The 18,687-nt window shown below is 45.1% G+C and overlaps 2 protein-coding genes across 8 annotated transcripts in view; both read left to right on the top strand.

The window, feature by feature from the left end:
* The window catches only part of MICAL3 (microtubule associated monooxygenase, calponin and LIM domain containing 3), a 250,954-nt gene that overhangs the window by 24,363 nt on the left and 207,904 nt on the right, over positions 1–18,687 (top strand). The gene's annotated exons all lie outside the window — the stretch shown is intronic.
* Positions 9,856–11,857, top strand: LOC311619062 (glutamine synthetase-like). Its single transcript, XM_084876986.1, has one exon. It carries the CDS (start codon positions 9,990–9,992, stop codon positions 11,109–11,111), a length of 1,122 nt encoding a protein of 373 aa, XP_084733112.1. The 5' UTR covers positions 9,856–9,989; the 3' UTR covers positions 11,112–11,857.

Genomic DNA, 18,687 nt, shown 5'->3' on the forward strand with positions numbered 1-18,687 from the left:
GGTCTCAGGGAATTATCAGTGTGATAAACAGTGTGAGCCAAGTTGATGGAGTCTCAAATAAGGTGCCCGTCTGCTGGTTCTGTGGGGCAGGGCTCATTAAAGGAACAATGGCTTCTGCCAGCACTTCTGTCTGGGAAAAAGCTGCTCCTCTAGCTTTCGCCTTGATGCTAAACAATTTAGTTCTTCCCATATGTCTCTGGTTCCTTTAAGCTGCCTTCCCTGTGCTTGTGCTCAAAGTGTATAAGTCTTAGTAAGTCCATGTGCAGGCTCTTTAAGAGGAACTGCCTGGGACTCCAGCAGCCTCAGCCTTCCTTAGCCTCAATTCCCACTGGTTTTTACAGCTAGAAGTTGAGTGGAACCCTGAGCTTGGGTGTCTGGTGTGGGACGGGGACCCTTGCTCCTCAGTGGGAACCTCCATAGACAAGGTATCCCTCCCAGTTTTTATCCCCCACATGTGGATATGGGACCAACTCCTTCCAAGTCTCTGTCCCTCCTAACTGTACCCTATACCTGGGCTCCTGAGCATTAAAGAGAAAAAAAAATCAACATTATATAGAAAAATGTTACCCTGTTTTCCCGAAAATAAGACAGTATCTTATATTAATTTTTTCTCCCAAAGATGCGCTAGGTCTTATTTTCAGGAGATGTCTTATTTTTCCATGAAGAAGAATACGGTACACATTTATTGTTAAATGAAAATAAAGGAAATTTATTACCTGTATATGGTACGGTAGTACGGTAGTTGTCAACACAAACCAGACAAACTGTGAATCCTACAGTATCAAGAATTTACTCATTTATTCAATGACAATCATGGCATCATCTTCTGAAACATCATCATAACAATTTAATTCCTGAATTTCCTGGTGAACTTCTTGTGACTCCATTTCTTTCAGAATCAGTGGACCAAATCTCTCATGTTTAGCAATAGCACTGTCTTTAAATGAGTACTTCTTGTCAAGGTAGCCTGCTCACAGTGCATTTGCAATGCAATTGTCAGTGATTTTCTCCCATGAATTCTTCACCCAAGTCACAACTTCTTGCAGTTTAGGTTTCACAAAGTTTCCACACTGATTTCTCTCCATTCTATTTTCAATGTAGTCATTAATTTCCATGCGCAAATTGTCTTTGAATGGCTTGCTTATTGCAATATCAAGAGTCTGGAGATAGGCCGTCATTCCTGCGGGAATCATTATCTGATCTATTTTTCTTTCATGAAGAAATGTCTTCATGTCTTTAGCACGGTGAGAGCTGGCTGCATCCCAGGCTAGCAGACCTCTTTGGCTCCCTCGCATAACAAGTGTCAGCATTAAATCGACCCACTTCCTTATAACTGCTTGTGTGGCCCAGGCTTTTTCAGTTTCAAGAATAGAAACGCCCAAAACACGTTCAATCTTTTCCTTCTTGCCCTTAGAAATGATTAAAGGTGGGATTTTAGTGTCATCCAGACAAATTGCCAAAATACAGGAAACACCTGCACTTTCGTAAGCAGTGGAGGGAATGTACACTTAAGGAGGCACCCCGCTGTTCAATTGTTGTTTGAGATGATTGGCCCATAAACACTGCAGTTTCATCCATAGCAATCATTTTGGAAAGATTGTATTTAGAGAAGTCAGCATCATTAATAAAGGACTTGAATACAAGTGCTCGCTTAATAACTTGAGTATCTTCCAACCTAAACAATGTTGTACCGGGGGCCTTATTTTCAGGGGGGGGATGCCTTAAATTTCACTCAGAAGGAAACCTGTAAGTAGGTCTTATTTTTGGAGAAACACGGTAGTTACATGCAAACAAGTGGTTAGAATAAGATGGAACTTGGAGACATTGTAGAAAATAGGTCTACCTTTCATCTAGCCCAATATTCCACCTTTCTGTGCCAATCCACCCAGCAGGATGAGCCTTGTTTCACACAGAGGTACTTCTTGCAAAGTGAGCACCAGATGTTGCTCTTCACCTTCTTTCTTGGATTGTCTTTGTAAGACACTCCAGGATTTTGCTTGTTGTACCTGGAGTGCTTTTCCATGCACATAACACAGATAAGATTAGATGATGTCTCAGGAGGAATCTCTGGAAAATGATTGGCTGGGGTCATCCATTGAGGACAGGGTTCCTTTTGTTGGTGATGGTGGGCTGATGTCCTGTTTCTACCAATAAGTTGCAGGCACAGTTTCTGAATATATCTGGTGAAATAAACTGGCTTTTTTGAAGCAGGTTGCTGCTTTGAAGCATATAAGATATAAGAATTATAACTGGCCCACATAAAAAATTTTATGAAAACCGCCAGGGCCAGTGGTAATGACAACGAGACCGGTGAAGGCGGATCATCTGGTCATTTTTTCACAGCCACCCAGCTCTTGTAAATGAAGTACATGATCAAATTGGGCAGCAGTATTTTTAGTAAAACAAAGTATGAAAAGAAATAAATACAATACTATTCCCATTTATTATCTTATTATCTCCTGTGTTAGGCCTTGTAGTGTGTGTATATCCTACCTAATAATAGAGTAATATACAAGTTGACCATCACTCCAAGATACAAGATGGCACTCCCATATGGTCAAAGATGGTTGCCTCCAAGTGGACACAAGATGGCCACCACAAGATGGCCAGCAGGGGAAGGCAGTTGTGGGCAGCTAGGGGTGACCAGGCCAGCAGAGGAGGGCAGTTGGGAGAGACCAGGACTGCAGGGGAATGCAGTTCGGGGGGACCAGACCTGCAGGGGAGGGCGGTGTGGGCGATCAGGCAAGCTGAAAGGGCATTTAGGGGTGAATGGGCCAGCAGAGGAAGGCAGTTGGAGGAGACCAGATCAACAGGGGAGGGCAGTTGGAGGGTACCAGGACTGCAGGGAAGGGCAGTTGGGGGGCAGGCTTGCAGAGGAGGACAGTTGGGGGGGCCCAGGCCTCCAGGGGAGGGCAGTTGTAGGTGATCAGGCCAGCAGGGAGGGCAGTTAGGAGTGACTGGGCCAACAGAAGATGCAGTTGTGGTGATCAGGCCTGCAGGGGTGGGTAGTTGCAGGGTGATCAGGCCTGCAGGGAGGGTAGTTGTGGGGGGACCAGGCCTGCAGGGGAGTACATATATATATAAACATTAGAGGCCCATTGCACAAATTCATGCTCAGGTGGGGTCAGGCCGGCCTGCCCCAATGGGGGCCGATTGAGCCAGGCCAGTTTGGGGAGAGGATGTGAGAGGTTGGCTGGTTGACCCACCTCTGATCAGGGTGGAGGTGGCCGATCAGAGGTAGGGCCGGTGGTTGGGGGAGGGCCATGGGAGGTTGGGGGGCGAATGGGGCCCAATCGGGTCAGTTGGCCACCTCAGTGTGCGTTATAGTGACCGGTCATTCCAGCTGTTCTGGTCACTCCATGTTCCTGTTGCTTGGCTTTTATATGTATAGACTAGAGGCCTGGTGCACAAAATTCATGCACAGGGGGAGTGGGAGGGTGAGGGAGGGGTGGTGGTGTCCCTCAACTAGCCTGCACCCTCTCCAATCAGGGATCCCTCTCATAATCCAGGACTGCTGATTCCCAACTGCTCTCCTGCCTGCCTTCCAGATTGCCCCTAACTGCTTCTGCCTGCCAGCCTGATCACCCCGTAACAACTCCCCTCCCAGCCTGTTTGACCCCAACTTCCCTCCTCTGCCAGCCTGGTTACCCCTAACTGTCCTCCCCTGGAGGGTTGATCACCTCCAACTGCCCTCCCTTGCAGGCCTGGTCCCTCCCAACTGCCCTCCCCTGCTGGCCATCTTGTAGTGGTCATCTTGTGTCGACATGGGGGCAGGATCTTTGACCACATGGGGGCAGCTATCTTGATCTTGTGTGTTGGAGTGATGGTCAATCTGCTTATTAATCTTTTATTAGATAGGATAGAGGCCTGGTGCATGGGTGAGAGCCAGCTGGTTTGCCCTTAAGGGTATCCCGGATCAGGGTGGGGGTTCCCTTGGGGAGTGGGGTGGCCTGGGCGATGAGCCTGTGGTGGTTCGCAGGCCGGCCATACCCCCTGGCGACCCAAGCAGAGGCCCTGATATCTGGAGTTTATTTACCTTCTACATTCGAAACTTTGTAGCCTGGAGCGGAGCCAAGTCTCTGCTTGCTATGTGGCTGCCTCCATTTCTGTTTGGATTTGTTTACCTTCTATAATTGAAACTTTGTGGCCTGAAGTGGAGGCTTAGGCCGGCTAGGGCAGGTGGAAAGCTTGGCTTCTTCCATTGCCTGGGAAACCCAAGCCTCCCTTCTGCTTTCTGTGGCTGCAGCCATCTTGATTGGGGTTAATTTGCATACTGTCTCTGATTGAATGGTGGGTGTGGCTGGTGGGCATGGCTTGTGAGTGTAGCAGAGGTATGGTCATTTTGCATATTATTCTTTTATTAGATAAGATAAATATAAATAAATAAATAAATAAATAAATAAATAAATAAATGGCAGAATTTAATCCTCATAACAATCATGCAAGGTGCTTCTATGAGCATCACTGAGGGCCATGCTTATGGTCAGGTATGTAGTTGTTCAGTAGACCTAATCTTAGTTACACATCTCTCAGGAACTGGGCTTTGTCTTATCTATCTGTATCTTGTGAGCCAGAGTAACAAGAATGTCATTTTGTCCCTGGCCAGGTGGCTCAGTTGGTTGGAGCATGGTCCTGTACACCAAAAGGTTTTGGATTCAATTCCTAGTCAGGGTACATACTCAGGTTTGATCCATGGTCAAGGAGCCTATGGACAGCAACTGGTCTATGTTTCTCTCACTCGCTTGCTCTCTCTAAAAATTGATAAAAACATATCCTCAGGTGAGGATTAAAATACAAAACAATCAGTGCTTACTTCGGCAGCATACATACTAAAACTGGAGGCCAGTGAATGGGGTGGGGGAGGGTCCCCTCAGCCCAGCTTTCACCCTCTCCAATCCAGGACCCCTCAGGGATGTTCGACTGTTGGTTTAGGCCCAATTGGATAGGGCTGAAACCAACAGTTGGACACCCCTCTCACAATCCTGAACCGCTGGCTCCTAACTGCCCACCTGCCTGCCTGCCTAATTGCCCCTAATTCCACCACCACCACCACCACCACCACCACCACCACCACCACCCCCCCCCCCCCAGCCTGATCACACCTAATTGCCTCTGCCTGCTGGCCTGGTTGCTTCCAACCCCCCTACCCCCCCCCCCCCACACACACACACACACCGACCTAGTTGCCCCCAGCTGCCCCCTTCTGCCATCCTGATTGCCCCACACAGCCTGCTGTTGGTTGCCCCTAACTAACACCCCTCCTGGCCTGGTTGCCTCACACAGCCTGATTGATTGTCAGTTCCATTGTTTCGGTTGCAACTGTTGCTTAGACTTTTATATACATAGATTGGAATGATACAGAGAAGATTAGACTGGCCCTTGCAAAAGGATGACTCCCAAACTTGTGAAGTGTTCCTTTTTTTTTTTTTTTTTTTGCACTTTAAAAAAAATAAATCTTTATTGTTCAGATTATTACTATTGTTCATCTTTTTCCCCCCCTCATAGCTCCCCTCCACCCAGTTCCCACCCAACCCTTTGCCCTTAAACCTCCCCCCACTTTACTCATCCATAGGTGTTAGATTTTTGTCCCAGTCTCTTTCCACACCCCCCATACTCCTTTCCCCTCGAGAATTGTCAGTCCACTCCCTTTCTATGCCCCTTATTCTATTATATTCACCAGTTTATTCTGTTCATCAGATTTTTTATTCACTTGATTTTTTTATTCACTTGTTGATAGATATGTATTTGTTGTTCATAATTTTTGTCTTTACTTCTTCCTCTTCTTAAAGAATGTCTTTCAGCAATTTATGTAATACTGGTTTGGTGGTGATGAACTCCTTTTAGCTTTTTCTTGTCTGTGAAATTCTTTATCTGCCCTTCAATTCTGAATGAAACTTTGCTGGGTAGAGTAATCTTGGTTATAGGTTCTTGCTATTCATCACTTTGAATATTTCTTGCCACTCCCATCTGGCCTGCATAGTTTCTGTTGAAAAACAGGTGACAATCTTATGGGTGTTCCCTTGTAGGTAACTAGCTGTTTTTCTCTTGCTGCTTTTAAGATTCTCTCTTTGTCTTTTGCCCTTGGCATTTTAATTATGATGTGTCTTGGTGTGGTTCTCTTTGGATTGCTTTTGTTTGGGGTTCTCTGTGTTTCCTGGACTTGTAAGTCTATTTCTTTCACCAGATGGGGGAAGTTTTCAGTTATTATTTCAATAGGTTTTCAGTATCTTGCTCTCTCTTCTTCTGGCATCCCTAGCACCCCATAATTCTGATGTTGGTATGCTTGAAGTTGTCCCAGAGGCTTTTTACACTATCTTCATAATTATGGATTATTTTTTCTTTTTGCTTTTTCAGTGGGGTGTTTTTTGCTCCTTTGTATTTCAAATCTTTGATTTGATTCTTGTGGTCCTCTAGTCTGCTGTTAGATCTCTGTATATTGTTCTTTATTTCAGTCAGTGTATGCTTAATTTCTAGTTAATCCTTTTTCATATCCTGAAGGCTCTCACTGAATTTATCTGCCTTTTCTCAAAAATTCTTGAAAAACCTTATAACCGTGGCTTTAAACTCTATATCCAGTAGTTTGCTTTCCTCCATTCCTCTCATTTGTGACCTGTTCCTTTGTCTCCACATTTTGGCTGCTTCCCTGAGTTGATAGAGTGGCTTTGTGTCCTAGGTGTCCTATGTGGCCGAGTGGCTCAGCTTCTCCAGTTATGTGAGGTGGAAATTCTTAGTGTACCCCTTTGTGGGCTGTGTGTTCAGTCTTGTTGAAGTTAAGCATTGATTGTTGTTGGTATCATTGGGAGGAATTGACCTGCAGGCCCATTAGCTGTGGGAATCAGCTGTGTCTACGCTGGTAGAACTTCTGTGCTGTAGACACCCTTATGAGACAAGACTTGCTTCTGTGGGGCTTTGGTGCTTATCGGGTCTCCCCTCTGAGTGTGTCCCTTATGGATCTGAGGAGTCGTAATCTGCATGGTCTCACTCTGACCCTTGAGTACACTGGCTTTTAGATCTCCAAGGAGGTGCTAATTTAGCCTCTGCCTAAGTCCACCCATCAGGAGCTACAGAGAGATCTGAAGATTCCTCTTCTTTGTTTGGGTTTTGGAGATATCCATATGAGGGCCAGCTATGAAGCAGTGCAAGCTGCTGTCAGGCCTTGGGCCTTCTTTTGGAAGTTCTGGATCTCTCTAACTCAGCTTCAGTTTGTTAGGTAAGTTTAGATTTCAAAGGACCTGGCCATTCATATGCAAAAGCCTCTGTGCACAGTTTGGATGGGGTGGAGTCTCAGGGCCGAGCAAATAGCAATGGCTTCCCATCATCCTTGCCCTAAGAGGCCCCTAGGTTTTAGTGTCCTGAGGTACTCACTGCAAGCACCTCTGAGAGAAAGCTGCCCTCGAGTTCTGCCCACTGCCAGTCTATTTTCTCCCCATATGAGTCTGAGTCCCCAGATCTTGCCCGGAACTGGAGTTCAGAGCAGTCAGGAGCTTTTGTCTTCCTCCCACTGGAAAAAGACAGCTGCATACTCAGTTGCCAGCCCTTTCCGCACACACGGCTCTGTATCTCTCACTTTACTTCTACAGCTTCTGTGAGTCTCAGTGTGCTTTTCTCTTCCCTTCTAGTTGTAGAATTTTCAGTTAGCCAGTCTTCATGTGGTTCTGGATGATGTCCATTTTGTCTTTTAGTTGTAGTTTTGAAGTTGTTGTGTGAGGCAGCAATTTCAGGTTTTTACCTATGCTGTCATCTTGGTTTCTCCCAAGTGTTCCATATTTAAAAAGAATAACAAAAACCATAAAAGTTATTCTTTGCCCTGGGCCTGTCATTTCAGTTATTCACATAAATCCCTGGCCCAAAGGGAGACAGGATATCTAGGACATCAACCCTTTTGGGGTGAGTATTTTCAGTTGTGATGATTGAACAGCATCCAGGAAGACTTCCGGGGTCTTGTGTTTTAAAAAGACCTATAATCACCTCTTTTTAAGCCAGGACCTAGTGGTCTCTCTTCTACCCATAGGCAGATAGGTACCCACAGCCTTATCTCCCAGGTTGGGAGATAAGGGTGTCCCCTCCTCACTATCACAATAGTGATATCATATACAGTTATCTGGATGACCCTGCCAGTATCCTTCTTGGCATTTAATTTTTTATCTCAATGAATTAGATCTCTCTGCCCAACCTTCTCTTATTAGGGCAGTCTCACTTTTCTTCTCCAGCTCCCCCAGGGTGTAGTAATTGGGATGAGTTGGTATTTTCTTTTAAGGTAGGAGACCAAGGGAAAAAAGTCTTCCAAATACATGGTAAGAAACTGCCTTTGATCGCAGTGTAGAAATGACATACCTTTGTTACTTCTCTTAAATATCCAAATGATCAATTTCATGATCTTTTTGAGATTACAGGTATTACTGAAATCCTTATAAAAAGTCATTGTTTTCTGATAGAAGACTCTTGCAACACAACTTATCTTACAGAAATATTTCTTTTTTAAGTAAAAAGGGGATGGAGGGAAAAGAGAAGAATGCCTGGATTTCCTTCAGCCACAGTTTTCTGTCTCTGTCCAAAGACTTCTTACTTCTGTGAGCTGGAGCCACCTGCCTGCATGGGCCAAGGTCAGCCCTTCTGGATCTGCCCTGAGACTGAGTGACCTGAGGTCCCCACTGTGAGTTCTGTCTGCTCTATGCCTTTTTAGCTACTATAGCATTTCTGTTTAGAAATGTTTTCTTTTCCTAACCCCAGGCCTAGACCATCCACGATTAGCTTCAGTGGTGCAACTATATTCAGCAGCCAAGGCCAGTGTCTTGTGGCCACTCCTTCTAAAAACCCCCAACCTCTGTTCTTCCCCAGCAGTTGTGTCTGAGTCTTAAATTTATCTGTTTGGAGCAATTCCTTTTTTTTTTTTTTTTCCTTTTAAACAAAACTCAATCATTGGACTTTGTCTTTTGTAGATGAAGTGAGAGTTGTTTTCTGAGGACTGGATCATACCAGCTGCTTTTAAATTGCTGTAGGTCTTTAATGAGACAATTTAGTTGTGGACCAAATTTCCTACCCACAGAACCTTGTTGTCAGTAGGATTCTAGTGTAGATTATGACAGTGCTGAGGTAGGTGACACCTGGCAGAGGTGCATGAGTTTGGTTTTAAGGCTTTATCTCCCATTGGGTCAAAGTCTGGTAGAGTTAATCCCTTTCTCTCTGTCTCTGTGTGTGTGTGTGTGTGTGTGTGTGTGTGTGTGTCTCACACACACACACACACACACACACACACACACACAGTTGGCAGTATGTGTGCCGTGTGCAGAGACGGTGAACAAAACCCAAACACACATTAGCCATACTTGCTGATGATCAAACAGAAGTAAAACCTCATCATTTGAGGCTTCTGGCATTGGCAGTGTGTCCCATGTGGAGAGTATCCTCAGTTAGCAGTTACTTTGTAAAAGACCAAAAGATTAGGCTGTGCATATTTGGCCTCTGCGATACAAGATAAAAATGTAGTCAGAAGGATGTGATGGAAGACAGCCTGTTGGAGGAAGGACTATGTCCTGCAGAACACAGAGTGAAAGAACGGTAGCCTCAAGTTGGCCCTCTTCCAGCTTTGTCTCTTGGATTTTGCACTAATGCTAAGGAGGAGGGGCTAAGTTTTGGGGTAATGACTGGCTCCTCTCTGCCTTCTTGTTAGAATACAGAATCCCAACTCCAGTAGTAATACCATGTTGAATACTCCATTTATAAAGCCCTAAAATTCAGGGTTAGATAAATCAGACCTCCATCTTCCTTTGGGAAAGACTAGAAGTTAGTTTCTCTATTAGTACCTTGCTTGTTATTGTCATTGCATTTTTAAAAAATCTGTGAGGGGAGAGCCGAGGATGGGAGAAGAGCCCAGTGTCTGAGCAGCACTCCCCGCGTCCTCTCTTCTCCTCTCTGCACCTCGCTCTCACGGCCTGCCCGCCCGGCCCCCTGCCCCCGCTGCCTGCTCGCACCCCAGAACAACTTCCACCATGTCCACCTCGGCGAGTTCCCAGTTGAACAAAGGCATCAAGCAGATGTACATGTCCCTGCCTCAGGGGGATAAAGTCCTAGCTATGTATATCTGGATTGACGGAACTGGGGAAGGATTGCGATGCAAGACCCGGACCCTGGACAGTGAGCCCAAGAGTATAGACGAGTTGCCCGAGTGGAATTTTGATGGCTCCAGTACTATGCAGTCGGAAGGCTCCAACAGTGACATGTATCTCATTCCTGTTGCCATGTTTCGGGACCCTTTCCGCAAGGACCCCAACAAGCTGATATTCTGTGAAGTCTTCAAGTACAACCACAAACCCGCAGAGACCAATTTAAGATATACCTGCAAACGGATAATGGACATGGTGAGCAATCAGCACCCCTGGTTTGGAATGGAGCAGGAATATACTCTCATGGGCACAGATGGACACCCCTTTGGTTGGCCTTCCAACGGCTTCCCTGGACCCCAAGGTCCATACTACTGCGGCGTGGGAGCAGACAGAGCCTACGGCAGGGATATTGTGGAGGCTCACTACCGGGCCTGCTTGTACGCTGGCATCAAGATCGGAGGGACAAATGCCGAGGTCATGCCCGCCCAGTGGGAATTCCAAATAGGACCCTGCGAAGGTATCGAAATGGGAGATCATCTCTGGGTGGCCCGTTTCATCTTGCACCGAGTGTGTGAAGACTTTGGAGTGATAGCAACCTTTGACCCCAAGCCCATTCCCGGGAACTGGAATGGCGCAGGCTGCCACACCAACTTCAGCACCAAGGCCATGCGAGAGGAGAACGGTCTGAAGTACATTGAGGAGTCCATCGAGAGGCTGAGCAAGCGGCACCAGTACCACATCCGAGCCTACGACCCCAAGGGGGGCCGGGACAATGCCCGGCGCCTCACCGGATTCCACGAAACCTCCAACATCAATGACTTCTCCACCGGCGTGGCCAACCGCAGCGCCAGCATCCGCATTCCCCGGGCTGTGGGCCAGGAGAAGAAGCGGTACTTTGAAGACCGGCGCCCCTCTGCCAACTGTGACCCCTTCGCGGTGACGGAAGCCCTCATCCGCACGTGTCTTCTCAACGAAACTGGCGAAGAGCCCTTCCAGTACAAGAACTAAGCGGACTAGACTCGCAGCCATCTAGCTCCTTCTAACTACTTCTCCATCCCGCTCCCACTCTCGCCCCTCCGTTGTCATAACATGTAACTCAAAAGGGCAGAATATCAAGGTCCTTTTTTATTCCCCGTGCCCCGTTAATATCTCTTGCTTTCTTTGGCCGGGTTAGAGTGGTCAAGTTCTTAGTCTCTTACACACACACATCCTTTTTTTCCCCTATCACTGAAGCTTTCTAGTGTGTTAGTGGGGAGGGGGGAGTGGGGAAACATAACCACTGCTTCACTTAATCAGGTGTTTGTCCAACGGGCGTAGCTATCTGGACAGTGAGCATAGTATTTGTGAAGGGAGGGGGAGGACCTTTTTCTTCTTTGAGGTAGCTGAAGGGGATAGGAGTGCTGGGCTTGCTCTGGGACTTGGTTAGATACTCCCTTTGGTTGGGAAGTTCCATAAAAGTTGATAAGCAGCTTCCTAATGAACGTGATAATTAGGAAAGTTGGGGGGCAGCAGGCAGGAAGCCCTCTTAACTTGCCAACTGTGACCCCTTCCTTCACAGGGACCTGCTTCCCTGGCCTGGGGCTGAGGGCCCTCACTGGAAGGCAAGCCCAGCATAAAGGGATGGGATGGGTTAGTAGCCCTACCTTCAAAGAACAAGTTCTCATTGCTTGGTCCTCCCGTTTGCAACACAAATCAGAGTAGTATTTTTATATTTAAATGCAAAAACAAAAAAATTATATATATATGGGTGTGCAGATACGTGTGCTTTTTCTAAAGGAGAAAAACCATTCTGGTCACCGGGAGCCAGATTTGAGGCGAGAAGTCTTGTTAGAAATAAGGCTCTCCTTTTGAGGAGTGTTGAAAAGTTGGCTGTTAGGGGCCATTAAACCTTCACTACCATGTGAGGGTTTCTCAGTGCCCTGCCTGCCCTTCGGGACACAGGTTGGCTAACAGGAGCAAATAACAGCAGACACCCGAGCCCCATGGCTTTAGTTTAGAAAGACACGTATGCACAGGGTTGAGAAATATGAGTTGGCTGGTCAACTTGAGCATGTATGTTACTGACAAAGGGGGTATTGGGTTATTTTCTGGGGGACTAGCATGTCACTAAAGCAGGCCTTTTGATATATTAAAAAAAATTTTTTTTAAAGCAAAAAAAAAAAAAAATCTGTGAGGGGCTCAGATTTTGTCATGTATTATCCTATCTAATAAAAGAGTACTATGCAAATTGACTGTCACTCCAACGCACAAGATGGCTGCCCCCATGTGGACACAAGATGGTCGCCACAAGATGGCCAGCAAGGGAGGGAGATAGTTCCTTCAGTGCCTGTGACCATTGTCTTCATTGGAGCCTGACTTGTCAGGTTTGTGGGGACTCCTGAGGATATAGAGTACTTGAGGTTAGAAGTGGTCTCAGATGAGTGAAAAATCTTCCTTAGTGCCAAGGGGTGTCAGAGGTATTCTTCAAGCCCCACCCATTTTCCCATCACATGGCCATGTTAGGGTAAGGAACAGAGAAGTGGGCATATAATGAGATAACAACTTCTTACCTTACTTTTTGGGGAGATAGGAATTTTCAGATCTTTCCCTCCTGTAAAACAGACAGGAGCAAAATAATTGCAATGAATGAACAGAGATGGCTGTCATTTAATCTCACCCATATGTGTTTCTAACAGAGCCTTCCTTTAAACATCCCTTGTTTAGGAAAGTTGTGGATAAAGTTAAACCAGTGATTAGAAGAATTTTTCAGCCTTCCTACCCCTGAACAGGATGCAGATAATAAGTAAAGTCAATATTTGGTTTGTATACCCTCTGTATCTAATCTGCTTTATTATTTCCTTCTTCAAAATGTCTTTGGAAATTGGTTATCCTGGCATCTAAAACTACTGTTTCCAAAATTGCTGCTCAGTGTTTGTTAAATTACTTTTCCTTTTAAAATACCTATTCCTGTTGCCACAGCTCTAATCTGGTCCCCCTTCATCTCATGTCTAAGGGGTTGCCCAGGCCTCCTGTATACACCTATCTGCAGTTCTTCCTTCCTGGCTACCGACAGACCATTGTGCCTTGAAGGCTGGATGTTCCTAATCATGTCTCCAGTGAGCTTTCCTGCCTGAACAGCACCACTTTCACCCTCCTCCCAGTCCCCTGCATGTGCTCTGCTAAGTTTTGCTCTAGCTTTCTATGCCTTTTCTGTACCCAAAGGACCTGGCCTCTCTTTTCTGCTTATTAAATCCTAAGCATCCCTACTCTGACAGCTTGGTCATACAGTTTAGAAAATGTTTGCTTGTTTGTTATAGTGCCCGGGTTAGTTTTTTTCCTTGATTAGATTGTAAGCTTCTTGCAGGTGGCATATTATCTTTTTTTCTGCTTGCCTCATTCAGTGGTCATCATACACTTTGTGAACAATTAGCAAACCCTTCAGGATATAGCATTTACATTTTGCTGTTGAGTTCAGCTGCACCTTTTAATACTGTAAATGTTATTATAATGTATGGCCCTTAGGAAGATGTTGGCTGTAATTCTATTAAGAGACTTTAGCTTATGGTTGTTGTTGTACTGTTATATGAAAACATATACAGTTAATCTCCAGTGTGGTGGTACTCATTTCAGTACACATGAACTGTACATTTGTGGAGTGTCTTTACCTTAAGAGTGACCCTGTGAATGCACTTTGTAGCCTTTTATGGGTGGGGGAGGGGGGCAGTAAAAGAAGATAATGCCATGTTAAAATTATTTTAAAAACAAACAAACATAGGTCATGTATTGAGCAGAAACAGTGTTTATACATTTTCTGAGCTTAGGTATGTTATTTTAGAGATTTTTACGTATTCTATATACACTGTAGTTACCTAACATAGAAAATTGTAGCATGTCATTGCAAACTTTCTCTGCTGTCACCAATGAAGTTATTAAAAAATAAATTAAGCCCTAACCAGTTTGGCTCAGTGGATGGAGCATCAGCCTGCGGACTCAAGAGTCCCAGGTTCAGTTCTGGTCAAGGGCATGTGCCTTGGTTGAAGGCACATACGCAGTGAGGGGTGTGCAGGAGGCAGCTGATTGATGTTCCTTTCTCATCGATGTTCCTAACTCTCCCTCTCCCTTCCTCTCTGTGAAAAATCAATAAAATATATACTTAAAAATAAATTAATTAAAACAAAAAACAACAAGAAAAAAACAATTAGCAAACCCTTGATTCACAATTTGAATCAAAGGCCTAGAAAATATTCAGTAAGAAGCATTTTTCTGACTGGACTGTGGAGACAAACTAAGATGGCAGCATAGGTAAACACCTAAATTGCTACCTCGCACAACAATTTCAAAACTACAACTAAAAGACAAAATGGACATCATCTAGAACCACAGGAAGGCTGGCTGAGTGGAAATTCTACAACTAGAAGGAAAGATAAAAGCACACTGAGACTCACAGGAGCTACAGAAGGCAGAGGTACGGAGGCTCGCCCGCGAAGAGGGCTGGAAACTGAGTGCACAGCTGGCTTTGTCAAGCAGGAAGTAGACAAAAGCTCCTGACTTATTTGTACTCCAGTTCTGGCAAAACTCTGGGCACCCAGACTCATATGGGGAGAAAATAGACTGTCTGGTAGTGGGCAGTACTCGAGGGTGGGTTTCTCTCAGAGGTGCTTGCAGCGATTACTAGATTACCATGGCAGACTGAGAACGGGGGCGGCTCTTAGGGCAGGGCTGACAGGAAGCCATAGCTATTTGCTCTGCCATGAGATCCCGCCCCATCCAAACTGAGCACAGAAACTTTTGTATATGAATGGCCAAGTCCTTTGAATTCTAAACTTACCTAACAAACTGAAGCTGAGTTAAGAGAGACCCAGAACATCCAAAAGAAGGCTTAAGGCCCCACAGCAGTTTGTATTGCTTCACAGTTGGGCCTCATCTGGGCACTTCCAAAACCCAAACAAAGAAGAGGAATCTTCAGATCTCTCTGTAGCTCCTGCTGGGTGGCCTCAGACAGAGGCTAATTTCGCACCGCATTGGAGATCCAAAGCCAGTGTACCCAAGGGTCAGAGTGGGACCATGCAGATTACAACTCCTCAGATCCATAAGGGACACACTCAGAGGGGAGACCCAATAAGCACCAAAGCCCTACGGAAGCAAGTCTTGTCTCATAAGGGTGTCTACAGCACAGAAGTTCTACCAGCGTAGACACAGCTGATTCTCACAGCTAATGGGCCTGCAGGTCAATTCCTCCCAGTGATACCAACAACAATCAATGCTTAACTACAACAAGACTGAACACACAGCCCACAAAGGGGTACACTAAGAATGTCCACCTCACATAACTGGAGAAGCTGAGCCACTCGGCCACATAGGACACCTAGGACACAAAGCCACTCTATCAACTCAGGGAAGCAGCCAAAATGTGGAGACAAAGGAACAGGTCACAAATGAGAGGAATGGAGGAAAGCAAACTACTGGATATAGAGTTTAAAGCCACGGTTATAAGGTTTTTCAAGAATTTTTGAGAAAAGGCAGATAAATTCAGTGAGAGCCTTCAGGATATGAAAAAAGACCAACTAGAAATTAAGCATATACTGACTGAAATAAGGAACAATATACAGAGATCCAACAGCACACTTCAGGATCGCAAGAATCAAGTCAAAGATTTGAAATACAAAGAAGCAAAAAACAGAAAAGCAAAAACAACAACAACAAACAAACAAAAAACCCAACCAGAAAAGCAAAAAGAAAAAATAATCCATAAATATGAAGATAGTGTAAGAAGCCTCTGAGACAGCTTCAAGCATACAATATCAGAATTATGTGGGTGCCAGAAGAAGAGAGAGCAAGATACTGAAACCTATTTGAAAAAATAATGACAGAAAACTTCCTCCACCTGGTGAAAGAAATAGACTTACAAGTCCAGAAAACACAGAGAACCCCAAATAAAAGCAATCCAAAGAGGACCTCACCAAGACACATCATAATTAAAATGCCAAGAACAAAAGACAAAGAGAGAATCTTAAAGGCAGCAAGAGAAAAACAGTTAGTTACCTACAAGGGAACACCCATAAGATTGTCACCTGTTTTTCAACAGAAACTGTGCAGGCCAGACAGGAGTGGCAAGAAATATTTAAAGTGATGAACAGCAAGAACCTACAACCAAGATTACTCTACCCAGCAAAGCTATCATTCAGAATTGAAGGTCAGATAAAGAGCTTCACAGACAAGAAAAAGCTAAAGGAGTTCATCATAAGCCAGTCAATGAAAGAGAAACACCACATGATCTCACACATTTATGGATAATAAAGAACATTATAAACTCATGAACCAAAGGATAGATATAGAGACAGTAAAGCAACAAGCAGACTGTCAAATTACAGCGGGGAGGGTAGGGAGATCTGGGGAAGATAAGAGATCAACCGAAGGACTTTTATACATGCATATAAGTACAACCAATGGTCACAAAACTCTAGGGAGGGAGGGCATGAATGGGAGGGGGGATAATGGTATATGTACACAGATAATAATTTAATAAAAAAAATAAAAAATAAAAAATAAAAAAATAAAATAAAAATAAAGGAGTTCATCATCACAATACCAGTATTATATGAAACTAGGGGCCTAGTGCACAAAATTCATGCAAGGGGGCGGAGGTGGGGTGTCCCTCAGTCCAGCCTGCACTCTCCAATCTGAGACCCCTTCAGGGATGTCCAACTGCCCATATAAGCCCAATCCCACTGGGCAATCGGACATCTCTCTCACAATCTAGGACTGCTAGCTCTCTACTGCTTGCCTACCTGCCTTCCTGATTGCCCCTAACCGCTTCTGCCTGCCAGCCTGATCACTCCCTAACCACTCCATGCCAGCCTGATTGATGGCTAACTGCTCCCCTGCCCACCTGTTTGCCCCCAACTTCCATCCTCTCCTGGCCTGGCCACCCCTAACTGCCCTCTCCTGCAGGCCAGGTCCCTCTCAACTGCCCTCCCCTGCTGGCCATCTTGTGATGGCCATCTTGTGTCCACATGAGGGCAGGATCTTTGACCACATGGGGACAGACATATTGTGTGTTGAAGTGATGGTCAGTCTTCATATTACTCTTTTATTAGATAGGGTAGAGGCCTGGTGTACAGGTGGGGGCCAGCTGGTTTGCCCTGAAGGGTGTCTCGGATCAGGGTGGGGGTTTCCTTGGGACGTGGGGCGGCCTGAGTGAGGGACCTGTGATGGTTTGTAAGACAGCCATGCACCCTGGCAACCCAAGTGGAGGCCCTGGTATCTGGGTTTTATTTATTTTCTACAATTGAAACTGAAGCCTGGAGCAGAGCCAAGCCTCCTGCTTGCTCCGTGGCTGGCAGCCATTTCTTTTGGGATTTTGTATCTTCTATAATTGAAACTTTGTAGCCTTAAGTGGAGGCCTGGGCCGGCCAGGCTGTGCTGAAAGCTTTGCTTCTTCCATTGCTGGGGGCAACCCTAGCTCCTGCTCTTTCCAGCTTCGTGACTGTAGTCATTTCTGATTGGATTTGTTTACCTTCTATCATTGAAATTTTGTAACCTTGATCGGAGGCCTAGGCTGTCAAGGGCAGGCGGAAAGCTTGGCTTTCTCCATTGCCTGGGAAACCCAAGCCTCCCTCCTGCTCTCTGTGACTGTATCCATCTTGGTTGGGGTTTATTTGCATACTCGCTCTGAATGGCTGGTGGGTGTAGCAAAGTGATGGTTAATTTGCATATTACTTTTTTATTAGGTAAGATGCTGAAAGGTATTATTTAAGAAGAGGAAGAAGAAAAAGGTAAAGATACAAATTATGACAACAAATACATATCTATCAACAAGTGAATCTAAAAATCAAGTGAATAAAAAAATCTGATGAACAGAATTAACATGTGAATATAATAGAATCAGGGGCATAGAAAGGGAGTGGACTGACAATCCTTGAGGGGAAAGGGGTGTGGGGAGTGTGGAAAGAGACTGGACAAAAATCATCCACCTATTGATGACGACAGTTTTGGGGAGGGGGGAGGGCATTTCTTGGGGAGTGGTGGGAAACAGGTGGAAGGGAGCTATGAGGGGGGAAAAAGAGGAACAATTATAATAATATGAATAATAAAGATTTTTAAAAAGTTTTTTTAAAAAAGAAGCATTTTCCTGCCATTACTCCATTTTGAATTATTTTTCTGTAGGTCTTACTTTCTATTTGGGGCTAAATGTTCAGGATATAGGAAAAGAAACCTCAAACATTTTGAAAGTTGAATCTGTGCCCTAACCGGTTTTAGAGTGTTGGCTTGTGGACAAAAGGTCAAGGGCACATGCCCAGGTTGCCGGCTTGATCTCCAGTAGGGGGTGTGCAGATGACAGCCGAGCAATGATTCTCTCTCATTGATGTTTGTATCTCTCTCTCCCTCTCTCTTCCTCTCTCAAATAAGTAATTAATATATATATGTGTAAAAAGCTGAATCTTGTATTGCAAAGGACCGTTCTCCTTTTTGGAAGGTAAGATGGTGGGTGGTAAAGGGGAGGAATAGCTATAGATAGGTGTGATGTGGTTGTTGTTGGCAGCAAATGTGGCATGGGGCTCAGAGACTTTCCTCTCAACAGGAGCCCTATATCACACTTGCTGCC

The sequence above is a fragment of the Pipistrellus hanaki genome (genome assembly GCF_964339955.1).
Source record: "Pipistrellus hanaki genome assembly, chromosome: 3".
Classification (NCBI taxonomy): domain Eukaryota; kingdom Metazoa; phylum Chordata; class Mammalia; order Chiroptera; family Vespertilionidae; genus Pipistrellus; species Pipistrellus hanaki.